Below are 17,523 nucleotides of genomic sequence, written 5' to 3' on the forward strand. Positions count from 1 at the left end.
CCTGATTATGATATGAAATATTTGAATCTATTTACACATTCATTCATTAAAAATTAAGAGAATATTCTGGGGCTTTCCTCAAACCATGTCTTTAGAAAAATGAAGATGCATCCAAGTGTATAAATATGAATCAGGAATATTAAATAATGACACCCTGGCAACCTGATTCAAAATTAAACTGTGATCAGAGATTCTCACTTCTTTAAACAAAAACACATTTGGAGCTTAAAAGATTAGCGCTACAGTGAAAAAAAAACCCTTAACATCTGATGTAGACCTGTAGGAGAGTTCAGCATGTCACAGTTAGTTCTGGGTAATGGCTGGTACTTCTCACTTTTCTGAGGTCAAAACACATAAGATATTCATAAGAACCTGATTCTGAGTTTCTCTTGTTTTTGTAAAAGGAAAACAGATGTTGGAGCGCTGCACTGGGTCTTTTTTTCTGCACCAAGTACGATTAAACAAACAGCAGAGTGCCGGCCAGGGGAAATAAAAACCAGACTAAAGACAAAAGCAGAAAAAGCTCCCATTTTTGGGGGAGAAAAACACCTTATATAAATATTGATACAGGTGAGCCACTGTATCAGCATATTGAGACTTATATTACAATGCACTGCCTTATTTATATTCGGAGCACAGCTCTAATCATAATAAGCTCTTTATGAGATCGAGGGATTCCAACACTGCGATGAAAGAAATGGAGGGAAAAGGCGAGTTTATAAAGCATTTCACAGCAGGGGGAATGATCTAGGATTACATTTCTCCTGCCCAAATAACTATTCATTAGGATGGAAAAGGCAACAGCTGATCCTAGATCAGAGCTCTTACCCAGGTTATAGTCTACATTACTTGGGTTCAGGAATCTTCACTTAAGGGAATGTCTATGATTGTGGGGAACTGCAGTTCTCTCTGGTTTGTATACATTCAGAAGCACTGTGCATTTTAAGGTGGACTGGTAGGTTTTAGGAGAAAAAAAAAATAATTAAGGTTTTAGTTACTATTTAAATTCCTTGTATTTTAGGGAGGGAGATAAATATATAGTGTCACATTCATGAACAGGTTTGAGGAAATCATTTGTTTTCAGTATTATTATATCTCAGTATATCTTTGATGATTCACTAATTAGAAATGCATAATTTACTTAGTAAAAAGTTTCAGGGAGAGCTTTAGCATTAGACACACAATTAAACCAGAAAACGAGCACTACAGAGTAAAATAAAATGTATATAAATCAGAAAAAGCTGTATCTAAATTAGAAATTGAATAGTAAATATGTATGGAGTCGTTGTACTCCTAAATAACACAGAGCAAATATATAAACCATGGCTGTTCTATCAACAAACTAGAGTACAAACAAAATGATAACCTTCATCAAAATCAGGCCAAAGTATCTCCACTGTGGTTTGATCTTAAAGTACAGAATCTGTGGTGTGGATAGAACCACACAGTGCTTTTGTTAATGTCTGTGATGAGCATTCTATTGGTTAAATGTATAGGTTTAAAGCTCTCAAGATTTTTTATATCTCTAAAAAAACATTGGCCAAACGATCCAGCCCTTGCTCCTTTGTCACAGCTGTTATGTATCTTAATCATCACCTGGCAATGAGCAAAGCCCCTCTGGAAGTCCACCTATCGTGAACGATTGGACATGCAACTTCTTGTCCAGATTGCTTGCATCTCACCCAACTCTCTGCCCTCTACTCGGCTTAATCAGGCTCTACACTTGACATGTTTCATGGTGACACGTTTCTCAGAGCGCTGTGACCTTCCATGCAAGCAAAGAGACTCATTGGGCCCTTGAGGGCAATTTAGAACCACCAGGCCTCGGGAAGATGGATCCGTCATGGCTGCCCAGTCTATTTGGGGCACTGATGTCATCAGGAGGCACCTGCCACCTGCTAGCATCCCTGCATCCTGCCGTACACACTGAGGAAATCATTACTGCCAATCGCAGCGACCGGGCCAATATTTACTCACCAACACTGCCAAAATAGAAAGAATAACTCACTATGACTTAAACGGACAGCTGAGTTCTTATTCACATCCACTTGGCTCAGACTGAGAAGAAGGCTTCAACAGCTAAATGGTGTTATCTCTCAGCTACGCTTTTCTTAGCCTATCATGTGTGAAAGAATATGATGCACATGTTCGCAGGGTCAGGGCTGAAACATCTAAAAACAATTACGAGAGCAGGGGGCTTTGACTCATTCCAATGTCCAATTTGTTTCACAGTTGGCCAAGTGCGGGAGGGTCCGGCCTGGGTAAGCCCACCGCCATGGGACTCAAGGTCACTGATGGCATGCTGAAGACTACACAAAACTGCAAAGTAGATACAATGCTAAAACATTCAGTCCACACAGAGATACAGTGACAAGCACAAAGGTCTATAAAGCCTTAATCCAGTGAACATCAGCCATCATTACACTTGCCACAGTAATTCTGACTAATAACTACTGCATGTTGAAGTCATTACGTATCTCCCTAAATAGTACATTTACAGGAGAAGGAAAAACATTCATAACTTTCATTGGAAAGTCATTGTAACAAGATTTTATTCCAAGTAATTTTGGAGAATTTCTATTGGTCCATTCATCATGAAATTCTCAAACAATGAAACAGAGGCAGTGTTTACATGATGTAGTAAACTACAAAAAATGTTGTTTTTAATTGGACTGCAATGATATATATATATATGTATGTATGTCTATATATATGCTTCAAATTTTGCCTGTCCAAAAGTTATGGCACATTTTTTATTTGTTCCAGTGTCACAAGCACAGCAAATAAACCCAAACTGTGCAGTAAAATGTATAGATAAAGACCATATTTAAACTCACAAAGGAAATAATTTTTTCTCAGACAATCAGCAAAACATATAATTTGACCAAGGGGTGTTCACGCTTTAAATAAACAAGTAAAGAAATAAAGAATACATAAAGACATTACGCCATCATGCCTTGGTCAGACACATTAGTCTTGTGTGAATCATTCTGAAGGTTTTGTTTATGCTTATCATAAAGCATTTTTCAATCAAAATGCAAAGTAGGAAAAAAAAAAAACCAATACGATCATACCCAAACTGCCATCGAAAATAAGGTGCATTTACAAAGGTTTGGAATAAACAAAAGCCAAGTTGAAGTCTCACAATCCGTTTCCTGATTTACATAAACAAAGCAGGAGAGCTATGGGTTTAAATCTCCACCAGCTCTAAGCCTCCTTATACTTCAATACCATGGAATACCAAACATACACATTTTATTTTAGTGAAAAACAACCCCCAGGACATTGTATCCCATCCAGCAGACTGAGACAATAAAAGCAGACTGGACACTGACCATTCTCTGTGTTTTCGTGCTCCGTGTCGGTCAGGGTGAGGTTAGAGTTGGCTCTGCTGGACAGACAGGAGCTCCGGCCGGACTTGGTGTTTCCTCTGCCCCAGAGCCTCACGGCATGTTCGGGGGACACTATTCCATCCGTCTCCGTGTCGGCATCTGATCCCACGCTGACTGAGTAATCACGGTGGGGCATGCCCAGGTCCGGCCGGTATGCTGCCACGTGAGGAGGCACAGGGTCTCCAAAGGCCAGATCACGAAGGGAGAAATCAGTCCCTGGAGAAGATACACAACAACACAGTGTGAAACTTACAGTAAGATACAAGAACTGTACACTATATGGACACCCCTTATAAGTTAGTGATTTGAACTACTTTGCATATGGAGGTGGGCCCACAGGTCTTCAGCTGCACATACAACTTGTGCAATCTCAACAGAAAAGGATGCTCTGGAGTATGAGACTAAGTCATTTGCCTAGTGTCAAGTGTTGACTGGAATAGTATATATAGGTGTGAATGTGTGTGTTTGTCTGTGTTGCCCTGTGAAGGACTGGCGCCCCCTCCAGGGTGTATTCCCGCCTTGCGCACAATGATTCCAGGTAAGCTCTGGACCCACAGCGACCCTGAACTGGATAAGCGGTTACAGATAATGAATGAATGAATGAATATATATATATATATATATATATATATATATATATATTTTTTTTTTTTTTAAATATAAATATTATATAAATTGTATAAATCATTTTATACAATTATGACTAACAAGGCACATATAAATCCAGTACAGATGAAGAGAGAAATTCATGTCACCGACACTCTGTCAAAATGCCACAATTTAAATGATCTAAACATGCAAATATGCCACAGCATTAAAGGATTCTGCCAGAATCCTGAGAATAAACAGATATATGAAGACAGGTCAGAACGCAGAGCTCAGTTCACTCTAAATATAAAAGTGAAAGTTAATTACTGTAGCTTTGACATTTGCCAAAACTGAAGGCACATGGTTTGCACATGTGCTGAGTAAAAGGCGTCTAATTAAAATCCACTCTCCAGCAGATTGTCAAAAGCTTTTTCAGTGGAACTCGCTCAGTAAGAACTCAGCATTTATGAGAAGCACACTGAACGATCATTGGATTCTGGGCAAGAACACACACTACACAAGGCTCTAGTCCATCAAAGGGCATCACCCAGAGGAAATGGGCTTGTAAACAGAAAGTTGCCGGTTCGATCCCCAGAGCCGGCAGGTCATGACTGAGTGTCCTTGAGCAAGGCACCTAGCCCCCATGGATAGGACTGCCCACTGACACAGGCATGTGTGTTTACTGCCCCCTAGTGTTCACTAGTGTTTGTAAGTGTGTGTTTCACTGCATGGATTGGGTTAAATGCGGAGATCAAATTCCTCTTTGTGCAGTGGCCATTAACGTGATTCTAATTCTAATTTTGGACTCTGAGTGCACCCAGAGGAAACCCACGCAGACAGGGAGAGAACATACTAAACTCCTCACACACCGTGACCTGGGTTGAGTATCGAACCAGGACCCTATGACCCTGAAGCTGTGTGGTTTGCAGCACTACATGTAGTAATCGAATGGATCTAAACATCTGTCCAACATCACTTTTTTTTGTTTTTAAGTCTAGCTGCCTTAAAGGCACGGGTATGACTCTGCTATCTTTGTGCATCCCTAGATAAGGCTGATTAATATGTGGACGGGTTTTAGAAGCAACATGTAGGTTCTATCCAGTCACTAATCCACTTACAAGTGAGCTAGTGGGCTTTCTCACCATTATCCTCCCACTGTTTAATATGATAAATGACTAATTGCTTCACCCCCTTAAGTGGCGAAGCTCGGCCTTAAGGAGGGCTAGTGTATTACAGAGCTATTACATAAGCGATAACACTATGGCAAATTCTTCATTTGTCTTCTATCCTTGGTAACATCTGACAACATAAGTGCACTTAGAGTAAACAGTGAAGAATTCCATTTCCATTAAAATCAAGTGGCGGGAGGCGGTCCAGATTAAGCATCTAAAAGCTTAAGAAGAAATAATATAGATTGATGTTGGGGGATAGACTGCAATAACAGTTAGTGGCCCTGAAAGCTCAGATGCATTTAGTATTCACAGAGGGGAAGCGGGTATTTTTCCAGGTCATCATCAGCTGGACACATTAGAAGGTCATAAAAGACATCCACGAATTGGCATTCACCTCAGCCCCTCTCATTAAACTCCTGCTGGGCTAATGGCAGGGCTACAACGCTGCATTCAACGCTCCTTTTATCTCTCAACTTTTAGACGCTGCCTTTTTTTCCCCTCACAAGAGGAAAGGAATATATTAAAGACAGATCAAATCTTCGCCCCAGTCTTTCTTAATTGCTCGAATGGAATCACTCTGCGAGGCGTATCTAAGGGACGTGCTGCATATCTCCAGCCTGCAAGACTGGCCCCCCCGCTGATTCTTATTATAGTGCTTTTCATGTCAACAACCAAATGAAACAGATATGTGCTCCAGCGTGCGGCGGAGGAACGAGAAGAATGATCCTGAAACCAAGGTGACTGTGCTATTCATAACTTCATCAAAAGAACATGTGTGGATGATAAGTAGCTCGTGCGGCCGCTGATAACAGATCTAATGAGCAGACCTACATCCAGCAGTGGAGAATTACTTACAGCCTTCATAAGTGTCACTTTCGCAAACACATCATATGGATATGTGACAGAGGCAGTTGTGTAGACCCTGATGATAACGGACTAGATCAGGGGAAAAAAGAAATTCACACAGTTCACCCTAAATAAAGTAAGTACAGAGTGAGTGAGGACGGTGTATTTATGAAGTGCTATTTAAACTTGTGTCGACTTGTAGGTAAAATCAGCATATGGACTACACATGAGAGAACACACATAGAAAAGGCAATGGAGATAAAAGGATGAATAAGTTACAAGAGACACGCAAGAAATCATAAGTAACACACAAAATATTATGAGATTATTATAATGAAGTAAAACAAAAGCTGATGAGTAACGGAAAACTGAAAGTAATACACAGGCACTACAGCACATAAAGTTACCACAGCCCCTGGCTTTTCAACTGCAAGATTGTAAAAACAGGATTTCAGACTGCAATATGCGTGCGGTGACTGCAATATCCTTATCTTAGTTCATGTTTTTTAATGTTTGGAGGTCTCTCCATTGTCTAAGAAAACTCCACAGTGAAAGAGAGAGAGAGAGAGAGAGAAAGATAAAGAGATAGACTGAGGAAACATCCAATGTTTTTTAAATTAAAATCGTGAACATCACCTTTAAAATTATAATTTATAATTAAAAACCTAGATGGAAGGGGTTTGGCAAATACTGGATGGTAGCAGTGCTCATGTCTTTTATGAAAACTGTGATGAAAACTTGCTCACTGACAACATTTTTGACAAGGAATATGAGACGAGATCTAAAAAAAATAATAATTACTTGAAGGTGAGAACTATCACGAAATATAATTTTTGACAACAACTAAAAACTAAATGAAATTATTAAAGACTGATAAATGACTCGTTATATCTGATTTGAAAACAGAAGAAATAAAAGGAAACGAAAGCTGGAAAATGCTCGTTATTTGCTGTTTCAACAAGAGATGACACCCAAAGAATTGTGGCTTTGAACGTCTGGGTGTGATCCATAAAGTGAAGCGAGGACTGGTGTAATACGACCTCATTTCTGAAGTCTATCAGGCATGACTAATGGGTGCCTGAAGTTTGATTACTCAGTTTTCCATTGGGGTTATGAGGCTCATGCCACTAACTTATACTGTCTTATGGGTTATTGCTTTTAAGCTTATGGCCCACTTATTAGCACTGTACAAGGAGCATACTTAAACAAACTGCTGTTCCAAAGTTCTTAGACCCCTGACCATTTAACCTTTGTACTGCAAAGAATGCTTTACATTAACGGGAAAGTTTGACAGGTTTCTGGAACATTACTGTTGGAATTTGATTGTACTCAGGCACAGGAGCATTAATGTAGTCAGGTACTGATATTGATACATTTTAGCTCTCGATCACAAATGCTACTTCTAGTCATCCCAAAGTTATGAGGTGGTGCTCCTCCATTCATTCCAGAGAATGCAGTTCCACTGCTCCACGGCCCAATTCTGTGAAGACTATCCCCTTTCCTTCTCTTGTTTACATTAGGTGTCTGTTCAGAACTACCTTAGAGGAATATAATTGGTCTAAATGAATAGCAGGCCTCAGCCCTGACTCTGGAGTTCTTACCTTGTCTGCCAAACTCGTCCACTTCATGGTGCACCACCTCTTTGGCCCGGCCACTGTAGGTGAGGCGGGGGTCCTGGTCGAAGGCCTTGAGAGTCTCACTGGAGCTGTAGGATTTGGGGTTGAGTTTTCCATCCTCACTGTCTGCAGAAGAGCTGGTATAACGACGTTCTGTGTCCCTCTGCGCAGTCAGAGAGCGATATGGCCTGCGTTCCTTCACTTCCATCATCAGTGCTGATCAGTTCTCCACATCAAAAAGGAAGGAGCCACTTCAGTCCCTCTGATTCTACAACAGAAAAGAACTTGTATGAGACAGGCTTTGCTGGACATTGTAGAGTCTTTGAGGCAGGTTCAGTTGTAGCTTCTGCAGTTTCGTTCAGTGGCATTGCATAAGAATTGTACTCAACGCTAACTTGGTACAGAAGGCAATAAAAACATACATTTTAATGCTATTTTAATTAAAGAGATTTTATTCCAAACCATTTTTAAATATTTGGAACATTACTGGTCAGGAATATGAAATATTTCTCTATGAATGGGGAAAAAACATGTAAATAAGAAATAAATAAACAATATTTCCATATTATTATTTATGGGGTTTGTATATACAGGCCCTTTACATTTCAAGTCACTTTAGAATGGAAAAAACAAACAAACAAACAAAACTTTCAGCTTCAAATACTTCAGTTTGGATCAGTGGCATTCTATCCAAAGTCATTACTGTCCATATAACATCCATGTATCTCCAAAATGGAAACATTAAAGAAGACAGCAAAAAACATTCTCAAATTTGAATGCAGGTTAATGACAAGTATTTATTCCTGGTCATTTCAGAGCTTTTCTATTGGTCCATCTATTGTAAACATTTCCACACAGTGTAAACAGCAGCTGATGTATTCCAACAATGAAGGAAAATGAAAAAAAAAAAAATAATGGAGATTAGACAGCAATGAATTATAACTTATGTGCATTATGTATCTAGTCACAAAATATAATGCAATGCATTTTCCATTACAAAAGCTCCTCTACTCTTCTGCAAAAACATTAAAATGACTATCCTGTCACATCTCAGACAGTCTCTTTTATAGAGCTGTTTACCTGGGACAATACAAAAAAGTATGAATAGCAAGCAAACATACTTCCTAACAGACATATTAAAGACATAAATAAAGTCAATTAAAAACCTGGACACACTCAAATCATCATTTTACCATTGTATGTCGTTGATAAGCCCCTACACGCCAAAAATAAGCAAAAGCAATCAGACAAAGAACAACAGCTTGCTTGACATAGTTCTTAGATAATGCTATGTCACTCTTTCATTGTCCTTCCTTCCTTTATGTTGCACTGCAGCATTTTGTGACTTTGATAAAAACACAGAAGCAGCCAGCAGGATTCATTCTGGTAAAATACGCAGCTACAATTCTTCTGCCAGTATACTTTACGGTCTGAGTCCCGCCACAAATACTCGCCCCCTTTTTTTTCTTTTTTTAACAAGGCTCAGAGAGAAATGTTGCACTTCCAACAGCGTTTTAAGTGGCAGGTGTTCTTCCATGTGCTGTGCTGTTCATAAAAATTTGAATCACAGTTAAGAGTGGTGCTACAGCCTCTCAGATTCAGTCAGATACATCCAACTAGCAGCAGTGTGGATAGTCAGGATCCAACTATAGGATCCATTCACCGATCCTCTATTGTGCATCCATTGAAAGATTGAGTTCATTAATTGATTATTCTTTGTGAATGCATTCAGAACCTGGTTCAGTGGAATGATTCTTTATTGTGACTCAATTCATAAAGTTAATTGACTCCTTATGGCGAATCAATTCATAGCCTGGATGAGCTGAATGATTTTCTTATTTTAGTGATTTAATTAATGGTAGGCCTGGATGGATTTCGATTCTACTGTGAATCAATTCTCAGACTGGTTGAAATAAAAGATTCTCTATCAATACCAACTGAATTAAACCATAGACCGAGTTAACTGAATCAAAGTATTGCAAACAATGGAGTCAAATAATGGAATAATTGTGTTGCATGGCCCTTTATTGTGAATCATAGACTGAGATTCACTCTTTGTCTGTTGTGAATATGCAATTATTCTATTAAAGAGGAAAATGAAACATTCATTTTGTATGATTTGTATATAAAGACCCCACAAAAAAATCTCTATGGCTAGAGAAATTTTGTAGATAAATAAAAAGGCCAAAAACAAGACATGAAAAAGAGAGGAAAAAAACTGCTACATCAGTTGATCAAAAAAAATAATTACGCAAACAACAGCACTCGGCAGGCATCAGGCCTCTGTGATAGACGCTCCTCATGCAACAGCCTGAATGCAAATGGAACTGAGTAATGAGCAACACAGGTATGACTGGAGATCAACAGTGATTCAGAGAATAAGAGCTCTAACCATGTTGTCTCTGAGTGTTTGGGTCTGTCCAGCCATTTACGGGACACTCCAGTCGCTCTCAGAAGGTTATCTCATGCTATTGTGTGCCCATGAACGGGCTTAGGGCATGTCGATGTGGATTTATAAAGTTGATTAGAGGCTGGGTCATTGTTTTCTCCGGGGCTCACTTAAGGTAGAGAGATTTCCCCGCTTGATTCATTTAATTTGCTTCAGTCAAGCTCTCCACAATCGCTAGGCTTCAAATCAAGTGTGTCATGCAGCACGGGTGCGAATTATCTGAAATGGATTCAGCCGAGAGCTGTGCTGTTTCAATGTGTGCTGGAAGAGGCTGCTTCTATATGTCTGCTAAGCCAGTCCACTCACTATCTGAAGAGTTTATGGCTTTGCGAGCAGTGTTCCAAACAGGAGTGCTGAAACAATCTAATAACTGGAGGCGGCCAGGAGGTTTATGAGTGCCGGTTACACCCCTACAAAATTAACAGCCGTAAATCTTCAAAAAAAGATAACCACAAAAACCACAACTCAATTCCAGGAGAAAATAAATAAATAAATAAATAAATAAATAAATAAAAAAGCAGACCAATCCCTAATAAGCTGTGAGGCTCTTTAAAGCTAGTGTAGGTTACAATAAACGTGTAGAGTTAGGGCAGTGGTCCACAGTAAACTAGATCAAACCCCCCATTCAATGGCCTCTTTATTGCTAAGCCTATTTTGGCACTGGGGTCACCTTTTGTATGGAGTGACAGCTGAAAAGATGGCCGTGATTAATGACTTGGAGACCTCAGTGTGGGGACCTCCGTCATCGACAAAAACAGCCTTTCTCTTAAAAAACCCTGCAAGAGCCCTTCAGCTGCCGGTCCCGCATTTCTGAGCCTTTTGCTTCTGGGGTACTAATTTTTTAGCTTTTACCCAGGGTCCTCGAGCCTATGCTAATCATTTTGAGGCTTTATCTTGAAGTTAAGGGGCCTTTGTTTACCTGCATTGTCTTAATTCTCAGTGAGTGGGGTTCAGAGGAAAGACCATACGACCCCTAGCACATATGCCTTCCTCCTTCTTATTGGACGCCTGGTAATATGTGTAAGGTTGTACCTTTGAGGCCATGGGAAAGCAATCCTTTCTTTCAAGAACGCAACAGGCGTCACATACGCTATGACAGCTAGAGCAAACCAGTGTATTTAAAAAAAGAGAGAACTGAGAATGTGTGGAATAGTAAAGCTCAAGGTAAGTGAAGAACTGAGGAAACATCCCTGCTCTGTGTTTATCTTTGATAGTGCATTTGTCGTATGAATAATCCGTCTAAGTCTGTTTTCACCCAATCCCTAGAGCTCAGCGGTGGCTAAAAACGAAGACGGCAACAAGATGCTTAAAGAAACGCTGGATTTGTGCCCTGTTGTGAAAGCGTTGTGAAAGAACAGAGGGTGACTTACTAGAGAGTGACACGTGTACAGAAACCTAACGTAGCTGTGGAAAATTCTAGACAAATTCATGTGTACTGTACTATATGTCACCACACTGCAGCCTTACACTGAAAAAGTCACTGCTTTTCGCCAAGTAATAAGATCAGCAAAGGTGGTAATTAACATTTACACTTAAACACACTTTAACACTCCTTATTTAAGAAGACTGTGAGCAGATTTAAATAATATATCCTTTATTTTACTTTGTTTTTTTTTTTTGTAACCAATGTTTTAACTCCGCTAATTAAATCTGAACAACCATTACAGGGTAATAATGAGCGTCAAGGTGGGGTCACGTTAGACTTTGTTCATTTCAAACTCACTACAATCAGCGATTTAGCGCTGCACACATCTGTCACGAATACAGATCACAAGCAAAATCTCATGCCTGGATGAAGTTTGGTGAATGTTGACACACAAGCCCATGTCCTTGACCTCCTAACATCATCTGATCCGATTCCGAACTGCTACATAAACACGAGTCAGTCCCCATATATATATATAGCATAAAACAGGAGTAATAAACTATGCACATGTGACTGGAAATTTTACAACTTTTATAAAAAATGTGCTTTTCTATGAGATTATAAAAGCTATGTACAAGCAACAGCTTCCATTCAAAGTAGCTAAATTCCCTTATAAGTGGTAAAAGACACATAGTTATGAAGTGAAAATAAATAATCACTACAGTAAAATACTCTTACTTAAGCCAAAAGTTTTCAGCACTCTTTCTGAACTCTTTCTTTCTGAACACTATTCTTTATCGTTTATTCCTATTAATTCTCACATACTCATGCTAGTTCTTCAATGTAAAATAAAACACAGCTGATGAATGATGTAGAGCAAAGCAGGTGATAAACAAACGCCAACCCACTTTCTGCTCAACCAACTGCGGTCCCTGTAGGAAAATTAAATGGCTTATCTGCTCCCCTGAGACGAGGCAGCATGATGACTGACGTTAGCTCCAAACTTTAGAAAGCAAACTGTCTAGTTATGTTGTAGTGCACTGAAACATTTCTTGCAGGCAAAAACCACAAAGAATCATTGTTAAGTGTTGTTGGTACAGAGCACATGCAATGCACTCTGGGAAAGGCTGCTAACGGCATATCTATAAAATGATCCAGGACTCGGATTCCAGTTTCCTTACAAATTCACACTCTTCGATTTCACATCGCTCCTCATTAAATGAACATTTGCACACAGTCTACCTGCTGTTTTAGAGCCATATACAAATAAATATAATAAGAAATATAATTTCCTATTTATGTTATTACCGGAGATGTGATCACAGTTACAGTAGTATAGTTTATGTAAATAAAATTGTGACTCAATTTGTTTTATTGGGCGGCATGGTGGCGCAGCAGGTAGTATCGCAGTCACACAGCTCGAGGGGCCTGGAGGTTGTGGGTTCGGTTCTCGCTCTGGGTGACTTGTCTGTGAGGAGTTGGTGTGTTTTCCCCGTGTCCACGTGGGTTTCCTCCGGGTGCTCCGTTTTCCTCCCACAGTCCAAAAGCACACGTTGGTAGGTGGATTGGTGACTCAAAAGTGTCCGTAGGTATGAGTGTGTGAGTGAATGTGTGTGTGTATGTGTTGCCCTGTGAAGGACTGGCGCCCCCTCCAGGGTGTATTCCCGCCTTGCGCCCAATGATTCCAGGTAGGCTCTGGACCCACCGCGATCCTGAATTGGATAAGCACTTACAGATAATGAATGAATGAATGAATTTGTTTTATTCATAAAAATAACTGTATACTATATTATTAAATGTCAATACATGGAGATTGGATTAAAATCATGTTTAATATTCAATAACCTATATCCATGTTAAAATGAAATAATTCATAAATGGATTGTTAATATGTAATTACAATGTTATTAAAAACTTAAATGTTGTGGAGGCGTACACTTGTATTAGCCATTTTTGGTGAGGTGGTAAGGCAAAATGGGCTGATAATGACATAGACTCTCCCCACCCAGGTGCTGTATTTCATGAAGGAAAAAAAAAAAACAACAACCAGCACCTCAGCACCTGCTGGAGGTGGGAAAAGGACCTTGGAGAAATGGCTCTGAACAGAGCACTGTATCACTTTCTGTACCCCAAACCAAACAATATGAATGCCATTAACCTCTGCAACGATTTATTAAAGCTGGGGGAGAAAGAGGGAGGGTAAGAATTTCACTGCAAAACGCCTTGGGAGACCTGCAGGACCCGCAGCTCTGTCATTAGACCCATAAACCAAGCTACAGAAATATAATAGCAGCTGACCAAGAACATTAGCCATTACATAAAACATTCTTAGATATTATCTTGTTTCCTTCTAAGTGAATGTATTAGTAGTGTGAATTAGAGAAGTGTGTTTTCACATAGATTAGCTTTTTTTCCGTTCTGACCAAGCATTAATTGTTGAATTGTTACGTTTCAACATGAAACCTCATCATAGTCATGAAACAAAAAAACATCCAAAATACCAAGTGCCTTTTTATTCATTCATTTACTCATTCATTATCTGTAACCCTTATCCAGTTCAGGGTCGCGGTGGGTCCAGAGCCTACCTGGAATCATTGGGCGCAAGGCAGGAATACACACTGGAGGGGGCGCCAGTCCTTCACAGGGCAACACAGACACACACACACACACATTCACTCACACACTCACACCTAAGGACACTTTTGAGTCGCCAATCCACCTACCAACGTGTGCTTTTGGACTGTGGGAGGAAAGAATATGAAAGAATAACTGGTGTTTATTAACAAGAAATACTAAGAACTGGGAGGCTGAGCCCAGAATATAGACTCAAACATTTAGGACAATCTATTATTATTATTATTATTATTATTATTATTATAGTTTACATAATAATAACTTACACAGCACCTTTCTAGACAACCAAGAACGCTCTACAATCAGCACTGTACAGAACGGCATTCCGTTCAACACTCAACACACACCAGCAAGAAGCAGCAGCCAAATGCGTGCAGCGTACCCTCAACAAGGAACAACCGTCCACCTGGAGGACAGCATGGGCCCTTGAGGATTCACCCAGGAGTGAGTGCCAATACATATCTGGGCACACACATCCAGACATTCATTCACAAACGCACTCATTCACTCACACCAGGAGTTTAGAGAAGCCAATTCACCTAACCTCCATGTTTTTGGACTGTGGGAGGAAACCAGAGTCCCTGGAGGAAAAACACAGACACAAGGAGAAGATGGCAACTCCATAAGTCTAAAAGTGATCACCGATTAACGTCCCTTATTTTGACTGAACATTCAAATACTTCTGAGTTTACTGGCCTCTGCAATAACACACTTGTCATATCTAATGCATTTTTTTTCCCGAATACTTTGAATGTTGGTCAAATCTACAGCGCTCACAGATTCATAAGAATGGTCTGCTTTTTTACAAATTCCTAAAAAGTGTCAAATGGTAATTAGAATGTTTTGGTAGTGCAGAGATAAATGGCAAGCGGATGGAATTAATACATTCAGCAAACTGTCCGGGGGTAACTGGAGCTATTTGGCCTCCAGAAGCTGACCCACAGCTCCAGCATGATTATCTAGCATTAGGGCTGTTTGTGGTTTGGTGCACAGAATTAATATCATTCCACTGCCTTAAACCATGAAGACCAGTGTCTGTGGTGAATGTAGTGATGGCTCAGATCATAAGAGACGTCTGGAAAGGATTACAGTGATGAATAGAGCTACTTCAACTACAGAATACTGGCTGTAAATGTCTGAAAGCTACAGCGAGGGAGATTTCTCTGGTCAGTAAGCTGAGTTGAGCAGGTCCATTCACTCCCATGTGTGACCCATCGGCACAGAGCTAGAGATCCTACCTCCGGCAAAAGTAATGAAAATGGATGCCGCATGTCGGGCTGAAATCTAAGAAGCTTATATGATATCGAGTGCCTTGAGGGGGTCAGTAAACACATGCTGATGGTCACATGTGTGATGCAGGAATTAAAGCTTCTGCTTAAACAATCTCAGGTTTTTATATAAACCAGGCAGCATTTGTTACTGAAAGAGAGTGGAAAACATAACGCATAACGGGGAATTTGGAATGATGTGTCTCTTTTTTTTGGACTGAACATGGCTCTGCGCAGTTCTCACAGATCAGTTTTCCTCGTTGAACGGAGATTTGCATTTGGCCGTTTGCTAAGTTGCTATTGTGAGTTGGATAAATATAAAAGTGAAAGCTGCCGTAACTTCAGAGATTTAACAAGCGATGGGTTTGTGCTGGAGCTCTGCATTTCGTGGTGATTGACATGTCTCTCTGGCCAATCACCGCTCTGTAGGATTTACACATCACAATTTTGTATTTACTCATCTCAGCTGTAACCATAAGCGAGCTTAGAGTGTAGAACAACCTCTGGCTAAAGTCTGAGTGAGCCCATGTGTAAACAGAGCCAGCCATTCCTCAGAGGTGCTGCTGCACAGGTGCTATCCCATGCCTAAAGCACGTGGAACATTCCCAGCCTTCAGAATCTCCTGCTGTTTCCTACATGTGTGAAAGGACAAGCCCAAAATATTGCACATTTGTGTCCAAAAATGCTTATTATGAGGCCGCATCTGACCATGAGAACTGCTGTGAGCTTTCAGACAAAGTATAATCACTGTGGTAACTGTGCACACACACACACACACACACACACACACACACACACACACACACACAATACTGGTATCAGCATTTCACCACTTCCCCATTCCCAATATCACTGTATCCCTAAAAATAACCTTAGGTTTATTGGAAGTAATTTGGTGTCTTTTCTACGAGTGCAGACGTCATGAATCATTACAACAATGTAAAGAACAGCTGCCATTTTCAAACAGTGATTAAAAAACAACCCAGTTACAAGGCTTTGATACGCCAGGCACAATATGCTTCAGCAAACACAATATTTCCCAAATTCACTGAATAACTCGGCGTGGTCTATGACACACCCACGCAGCCGCACTCTCTCTCCCAGACAATAGGAGTGGAGCCTACCCCGGGATTGTGTTCTAGAGAGGCCCAAAAGCACCACTTACTCGCTTTGGCAGAGAGCTTTTCACATGCCTGCTTGGCTGCAAGGAGAAAGGTGTGTTTTCAATAGAAGAGAATGGGCAGGGGGCTGTGGTAGGGTCTCAGGAAAGGAGAAGGGGGTATAGAATACTTGTGATGGGGGGATGCTGTGTAAAGGTATGTGCATGTGTATGCGTGTGTGTGTGTGTGTGTGTTTGTTTGAGAGAGAGAGAGAGAGAGAGGTGGGGGTGTTATTCAGAGTGCTCCTTTATTTCAGGATAAGAACAGGGATCTTTGCCAGAGCATAAAAACTGAACTAGTAAAAAGCCTCAACATAAACAACAAAGTACCCTGGGATCAGTAGCTACTCTAACTAATCACTCTCACTCAGACAGACAGACAGACAGAGAGAGAGAGAGAGAGAGAGAGAGAGAGAGAGAGAAACAGAAAAGTAAAGAGAAGGACTGAAACAAAGAAATGAAGAAGGAAGGATTGAAAGAGTATAAAAGAAAGAACAAAAAAAGAAAAAATAAGCAAGTTAAGAGAAGGATGGAGATAGAGAAGGAATGAAAACGAAAGACAGAGAGAAAAAGAGAATAATGTGTTCAACAGTAAATAGCAGGCAGAGTGTGTGCGTGTGTGTGTGTGTGTGGGGTGAGGGGGTGGCTCATTTCTCCTCTCTGCGCTGATGTACACCCCTGACCTTGGCCGAGTCGTATGAAATGTTAAGGTGATGGTCTGAGACGTGAGCTTATCCATTAACAACACAGTGGAGGAAAAGGGGCGTAAATCGCTTTCACAGGGGAGCTACGCTACCACAGGTGGGAGGTGTGTGTGTGTGTGTACGCGTGTGTGTTTATAATGTGTGCGGGGGTCTGGGGGTTTGTGCGTTAGCAAGCGGGATGCTTAAATATCACGGATCGCGGCTGGAACGGCAGGAAATAAATAATCTTGACTGCAGCTGCCCCTCTTAATCCTTGGAGAGCAAATGAGCCGAGAAGTGAAGGAAGGGAGAGATAAATAAACGAGAGAGAGAAGAAGAGAAAGAGGGAG

General features: G+C 40.5%; 1 protein-coding gene across 7 annotated transcripts in view; it reads right to left on the minus strand.

Moving 5' to 3' along the window:
• The window catches only part of tenm4 (teneurin transmembrane protein 4), a 240,273-nt gene that overhangs the window by 175,448 nt on the left and 47,302 nt on the right, over positions 1-17,523 (minus strand). For all 7 annotated transcript variants that reach the window (XM_066665730.1, XM_066665721.1, XM_066665712.1 and 4 more), the window contains 2 exons: positions 7,600-7,882; positions 3,336-3,608 (listed from right to left, as the gene is read on the minus strand). In XM_066665730.1, coding sequence (XP_066521827.1) covers positions 3,336-3,608; positions 7,600-7,825 — 499 coding nt within the window. In that variant the 5' untranslated portion in view covers positions 7,826-7,882. The remainder of the gene's footprint in view (positions 1-3,335; positions 3,609-7,599; positions 7,883-17,523) is intronic.

Source organism: Hoplias malabaricus, chromosome 1 (genome assembly GCF_029633855.1).
Source record: "Hoplias malabaricus isolate fHopMal1 chromosome 1, fHopMal1.hap1, whole genome shotgun sequence".
NCBI lineage: Eukaryota > Metazoa > Chordata > Actinopteri > Characiformes > Erythrinidae > Hoplias > Hoplias malabaricus.